The 6,919-nt window shown below is 54.0% G+C and overlaps 2 protein-coding genes across 2 annotated transcripts; one reads left to right on the top strand and one right to left on the bottom strand.

Annotated features, from left to right (window-relative positions):
• Positions 1 to 311: 311 nt before the first annotated feature.
• T310_3420 (Uncharacterized protein) lies at positions 312 to 1,100 on the bottom strand (the record flags this gene model as incomplete). The annotated part of the gene is made up of 1 exon (XM_013473730.1): positions 312 to 1,100. One exon carries the CDS (start codon positions 1,098 to 1,100, stop codon positions 312 to 314), a length of 789 nt encoding a protein of 262 aa, XP_013329184.1.
• A 4,257-nt stretch (positions 1,101 to 5,357) lies between these two features.
• T310_3419 (Homeobox transcription factor) lies at positions 5,358 to 6,376 on the top strand (the record flags this gene model as incomplete). Its single annotated transcript, XM_013473729.1, has 2 exons — positions 5,358 to 5,465; positions 5,528 to 6,376. The coding sequence occupies 2 exons, from the start codon at positions 5,358 to 5,360 to the stop codon at positions 6,374 to 6,376; spliced, it is 957 nt and encodes a 318-aa protein (XP_013329183.1).
• Positions 6,377 to 6,919: the final 543 nt, after the last annotated feature.

The following is a 6,919-nucleotide window of genomic DNA, read 5'->3' as shown; positions in this document are numbered from 1 at the left end:
ATGTCGGATCTAGGCTTCACCCTTCAGGAGCCTTGTAACCCAAGTAATAGCACTTAGATGGTCCATGATAGCCTCCCCCACAAAATATGCAGTAGGTCTTAGAGACTTCAGGATCTTCCATCTTTAGCCATTTCTGTACCCAATCATCATCACTGAATCCAGGTGGAGGAGATCCCCTGAGTCTGTCTGTTTGTGGTCGACGTCCTTGATTAGGGCTCTTGTTTCCTTGTCCAGGGTATCTGCCTTTACTTCCTCCTCGAGCATTGTTTGGGTAGATCGTACTGTGAGGTGATGTGATGTGATGGCTGTTACTAGTGAAGCCTGATAGAAGTTGTTGCAGCATATTGACCGCGTTTTCTAGACTTCTCAATAGCCTGTCGACATAGTGATAAGAATTCGGTTTCGGTCTCATAGTCTTTGTCGGACATATTCTCCATTTTGCTGTTAACCCATGATGGCATATCTTCTTCCAATTGGTCTAGAAGCATCAGACTGGCTATCCTAGCCGTCACTTTGTATCTTGTACGGTTGCAGTCTCGGAATTTCTGTCTAAATGCGTTGACAAAGTGTTCGACAGTAGCGTATTTGTCTCTTTTCGTGTCATGGAAATCGATATAGAGACTATGTTCTGCTGTGGGAGTTGTCCCTTGGATTGTCCTTCGGATCAGATTCATGACATCATCAGCATACTCAGGATCTTCACCAGATGCCTTCATTTCTTCTCTCAGTGATCGGTTAACTTGTGTGATAAGCCATAAGCCGACTGTCAATGAATAGTCTTCCCATAATTCGTATTTCTCGTCATCTGGAGTAGGCCTTGGAATCTTGCTGTCAATAAGGTCACGGATCTTATGTCTTTTAAGATGTCCAATGACGATCATTTCCCAGTCTTCGTAGTTTTCAGTTCCGGTCAATTTTTCAATGCTGTCCAACGTGCCTAGTCGGCTAGGCAGATCAGATGCCTGATTCTTGATTCTGGCAGATCTCTGCCCCATCCTTGTTGCTGCAACTGCAGCAGTTTCTTGTTCCAATTGTGTCTCCGGCGTCATATCCGTAGATGAGGGTGTAGGCGACAGTCCATCGCCTTGCTGAGTCGACATTTTAATCGTTCAATTGAGTCAAGTTAGCCATATAAGCTGTATGGAACCGTATGAAGCCGTTCTGAGCTCCAGATCCGTGTGTAAGATCGTTTTCAGAGTAATCTACTCTGTATTCAAGTCCATTCGAGTCGATCAAGGGAGCGAGACCCCGGCACCTTGCCAGTCAGGTCGATCGATTCGAATTGTAAGTCAGACAACGTCGTTATCAGTCGTCTGCCAGTGCTGCCGGGCTCATAACCTCTCGGCGTAAGGCTGCCGAGAGCTCAGTGGGAAATAGATGAAGTCTATCTAGGCATAGAAGATCAATATATTATTGCTCCCTCTGGGGAAGAAAAAGAAGAACTGACTAGGAGCCGGCGTTGAGGTCGGCTCTAAATCTGCGTGGCCGGTTTGGCGGTCACGTGGTAACTGACAGCTGATTGGTCAGACCTGGCAGCTGCCTGAATGCCGTATGGGTCAGGCACCAACACAGTACTCTTTTGGGAAATTCCCTTGCATTCGCCCTTCCACTTCTGGCTCACCACCCTTGTAAGAGGGAGAATACTTGCATATGAAATGTAATGTGGCATACGGAAGATGGCACCATATTCCCTATCCTGGGAGAATGACGAGGTCAGAGTCAGCCGTCTCTTTTTGCCACCGTTGTATTGTCACTCAGTTGTATTATAGACTTATCCGACACAGTGGGCTCGCTGGGCAATTCAGCAGGAATTCATTCCCATCGTGGAGCTCCCAGACATTTGGGATCTCGAGTGGAGCCGGACGACGAGTCTAGGAGGCGGTTGACGCAGCAAAAGCTCCGATCGCTTCTGCTTCTTTCACACCCTGGTCCGAGATCGCGCGTCGATCTCCACTGCGCCCCTGTCTGCCTGCACGATCTCATTCTCGGATCTGGGAGACGCGCGTGAAGAATTCCTCAAGCGCCGTCTTTCAGTCTTTGACAAGACAGCACGTCCAGAAGGGCCTGCTCCACAGTGACACCCCTCTAACCGGCGCCGTAGGAATTTGATTCCCACCTGTCGACCATGGAACCACATCTGCCGGCCTTGACTACCCCTGGATGAAACCATTCGCTTGGGTACGGCACACCCGCGGTTCTGCGCACGGTATTTTTGGGGTCGACAGTCGTGACGCAGGCGGCGGCGGGCAAGGCGTTGACGCTCCGCACCCAAATCTTGGACTCGCGCACGATGCTGTCGAGGGCTCGATGCCCTGGCTGTGGCTGGTGCTGCATGCATCCTGCAGAAGGCGAGACTAAATCAGTACGGAGAGCAGATTAGAGAAGTCAATAAACGATCAATAGGACGACGCAGCTGGGGGACAGTGGCCGTGGGCACGGCAGGCACCGCGGCCTTCATGCCTGGGTGGCCTGGGAGCCATCTAGATCGGCTCCGATCGCCTGCCAGGGCTGGCAGCAGACGCCGTCTCGTGGCAGCTTCCTCATTGATTCACATTATCTAATGCGCTCCTGCCTGCTGTAGGACTCTAGGGAGGCACCTGCCTAAGAGAGGAACTGTGGGAACCGCCTTCCGCAACAGGAAGCCCGAATTCGCGATCGACAGCGACACCTGCCAGGCTGCTGTCACAGGCAGGAACAACCCGCCACCGCCAGCAGCAACAACAATGCCACAGTCCCGTATCCGATCATCAGCAATCTCAATTCGCAATCAATCAGTCCATTAGTCAATCACTCAGCCATCATCGTGCTGGGGCTCTTTGCGGCTTAACGCCAGTTCTGCAGGTCTGCAAAGCCATCCGCGTATTAGTACCGCAGGTCCCCACCGTGGCCTGGCATGTCCCTAGATCTGGATTGCTTCCACCGAAGTTCTGCAGCTGAGCTTACCCACGGGGCGTCGCTGACACACCTGCCCTGGCTCTCGCCACGGAGGACGGAGCAGGCCGTCGGGTTTGTTATCCGCTAGGCGGCCAGGCCCATGGTTCACGTCTGTGTCCTTTTTTTGGAATGCGGCTAACGTGGGCAACCCCCTCGATCGACAGCGCCATCGCCGTGCTGACTCTACAGATTCCTGCAATGGGCCATTGATGTTGACAGCACGAACGGCCGCCCCGGTACCTAGCTACTAACTATTGCGGCCCTGGTGGGTGCCAGGCCTTCAATCCTTCTGGCGCAGCCCATCCCAGGTCACGAGTACCACCAGATCCCCATCGCCGTCGCCCTCCGAGGCGCGTTGACGATTTGGCAGCACCGCACTGGCTCCGGCCCTGGTACAAGTGCTCCGTACAACCGCACAGATCGCACTAGAGCTGTCATATGTGCCAGCCATCACCTCGCTCTCGTGCTGCACAGGACAGCACGCCTGCTGGTCCCGTCCCCGATCCTACCTAGGCACCTGTGTGCCCCCCGGCCCTCTTTGGGGGGACGACGTGGAACCGGCATCGTCCTAGACCTGGCTAGAGTGCACCAAGTATGGAATCATGGATACAGTACGGAGTACAGATCCCAGGAATGCAGGACGCAGGCCTGGTCATGCCGTAGTGGGGACCGATCACTGACAGAGATCTGTCATCCCTGCTGATCGGGATTGCAAAAAAAAAAACATGCGCTGGCAGTGGGCAATCACCCCAGCCACGGTTTTACCAAATCTGTTTTGTGCTCTGGACGGACAGCCCGGCGGCACAATGATTCGCCCAGACGCGCTTAGATCGATCGGCCGCGGCGCCATAGCCGTCGCGATGCGGACTCAGGCCGAACACCGGTTCGACCGTCCATGTCGACATGAGCCACAACACTCCCCCCCGAGTAGCCGGAGCCCTGGAGTTTTATACCATGGCTGCTGCATGGCACAGGCTGCCCAGCACAACAGTGGGTCTGCCTGGGGACTGCTGGCGATCCTTTCCTGGTGCACGACAAGTCCTGAAATTTTCGCCCCTTGGGCTATTTGAGTCCTGCAGCTAGCCAACTGATGGATGCCCTGCTGGGGACCCCCCCGAGAAGGAAAATACCATGGCGAGTTGACCATGCTCCCCGCGATTGACTTTTGGCACCCCTGAAGAGCGTAGGTGTAAGGGGGTTAGGCTGTTGAACGGATATCGGAGAACCCGTGACGATTCACACCCAGCCCACACGCCCTGTTGCTACCCCATGTTGCCCTATGTTTTTTTTTCGGCCATGCGTGTCATGTCATAGCCTGTCGAAGACTTAGACCCCTTGTACAAATTACAGCGCTAGTCAATTAATGAGCCATCAGCCATGTAGGACGCAGCATATCTGGCTGGGGCGTCGATACTGCAGCCAATCAGGCCCCTCTTGGCGAGTTTTATGGAGCTTGCAGAAAGCAACCAGATCAGGACGCCAAGTACCAAGCAAGGTCCGTCGAGAGCTGCCTGTCGGATGATGTCTTCCTTTTTAATGCTGGCAGGTCCTTTCTCTTCCGTACGTAGGACGGGAACACAATTCGATATAGTACCACCCTGAACTGGTCAACTTGCGAGCCTGGGCCTTCGGTTGAACGACTGTAGTGATTATTATCGTAACGACATCCTCCCTGCCCGAACGGTTCCCTTTTCCCTTTTTCCGCCCACGGGCTAGCGTCGAGACTGGGATCGCGAACGCTCGAGCGATTTCGCAGGCGCTATTGGCACATCATTCTTGCGGCCAGGTGTCAGATTCCTGGCTCCATCTGTCAAGAAAACCTTAAGGCGCCCTTTTGCTTCGTTCTCCGCCCTGCATGCCTATCGACTGACAGAGCAAGTGGCCGTGGTGTCGGGCTGCTGTACCCACTCGTCGCACCCACGATCGTCATTCTATCTGCCCACCCATCCCGAATCGTGGGTTTGGTTTCCATGGGGTTTCTCGGCCAAATGTAACAACGGGGCGGCTTTTTTCCATTCTCCAGAAAAGCATTCGTGCCGGATCGCTGCGCCCAGTGGCCAACGCCAAAATACTCCGTCAAAGCTTCGAGCGTCCCATAGCCCGCATAACTTTGGTTCAGCCGTCCACATCGGCGATGCTAATCTGACCTAGCCGGAAACTCGGGTGCGTCTACTCTCTCTGCATCTACTTTAAACAGCGAGCTAGATTCCTCGCTCCTTCGTCACGCCTCTTTGGATGCTCATTCTCCTGGGGGCAAGGCTACCACCCATTGACACTCATTTTGAATTCCTCCTCCTCCCCCCCAATCATCTCGTGCTGTCAGACTCGCCAGCCCCGCATGCTGGCTCTCTGTATCCAGATTCGGTCACTTCCGGGCAGATATTAAGTCGGCAGGCCTGGCCCCCCTTTTTCCCTCTTCCCGCATGTCTCAACAAGGTGAGGAAGGAGAGCACAACAAAGGGAACATGGCTGTATCATACGCCAGCGGGATCCCCGCTACTCGCACCCAGACCCTGCCATCTTTTCGAGAGGTGCGTTGTCCCTAGCGATGGCGGGGTGAGACTAAGGGAAGTCGCTGACCACTGTGGACTAGCTTCTCCCACCACATCTGCACGAAGAGATAGATTCTGCGTCCTACTATTCACAGTGCCGGCAGTATCAGCAGCCAGAACGGCCACCGCCGCCGGACTCTTTATTAAAACCGAGGTCGGTACCGGGGCCTCCATTTTCGTCTCCGCCCAAGCCGGCGTTGGGGCCTGGCGTCCAGGAATTGCCGCTGCCTTCCCCCAGTGTAGAAGACAGTCTCAAGCGAGGGCATGAATCTTTGCAAATTCCTCCTTCCTCCGGGAGCTCGACTCCGGTGCCTGTCGGGGGAGCGAGATCCCCATTCAACACAAGGGGGCCCAGTCCGATTCTGCCTCCCATCAGAGATCTGCAATCCCTTCCGGAGCGGAATCTGAATCGTCCCAGGAGCGCCTACGACGATATGGCGACAGTCCGTCCGCGTGGGTTAACTCAGGAATTCGGAGGGGCCGGCCGTGACGCCTTTGGGCCGCGGAGCCTGGAGGGCGATCGATTCACCTCTCAGCCGTACGCCGGCAGCAGTGGAACGCCGGTCCCGTATAACCAGCCACCGTACGATCATGCTCGTTACGTTCACTATCCAGCATCCTACACGAGTGAAACGGAATATTCGTCGATGATGCACAGCCCTCCGACGTCGAACTTTGGCGTCTTGGGTGATCCAATTGATTCACGAGGGAAACGAAGGAGAGGCAATCTTCCCAAGCCGGTGACGGACATTTTGCGACAGTGGTTCCATGAACATCTCGACCATCCGTATCCGAGCGAGGAAGACAAGCAAATGTTCATGTCGCGTACTGGTCTCTCTATCAGCCAGGTAGGATCCAGAAATCTTTTTGCGGATTGGTCTGGTTACTGACGGTTGGATCTCGAAACAGATCAGCAATTGGTTCATCAACGCCAGACGGAGACAACTTCCGGCGCTCCGCAATCAAATGCGCAACAACAACAACAACAACAACAATAACAACAACAGTAACAACGAGGGCGACCGAAACCAGCGTCCGCCGTCACCCCTCAGCGACGTGGAAGCAACATCCTCTCCTGCATCCACATCCTCTCCTGCTCGTTCTTGAATCATCCGAGTCTGCCGCCGCCATAGACTTTGCAGCGTTCGCGCGCATCAGCATTGGCAGGACCGGCCCTTGTGTCGCATTTACAGCCTCTTTGAGTTAATCTCGCTTTTTTTCATCTTTACTGTCATGTCCACATTTGCATTACAGGATGGAACGCATGGTGATCCACCGGGGGAATGGTGTTTGACTGGTCCTAATTGTTACGATGGGGTGATGATTGACTGATAACGTTTCATTCATATACATATGTGTGTATCTTTTTCTCTATATAATGTCCTTTCCCTTTTCCTTTTCCTTTTCTTTCTTTACGGGTGGGCTGGACCGAT

The sequence above is a fragment of the Rasamsonia emersonii genome (genome assembly GCF_000968595.1).
Source record: "Rasamsonia emersonii CBS 393.64 chromosome Unknown ctg1118621760066, whole genome shotgun sequence".
NCBI lineage: Eukaryota > Fungi > Ascomycota > Eurotiomycetes > Eurotiales > Trichocomaceae > Rasamsonia > Rasamsonia emersonii.
Note: the sequence above shows the minus strand (reverse complement) of the source record. Positions and strands in the feature narration are given on the sequence as shown.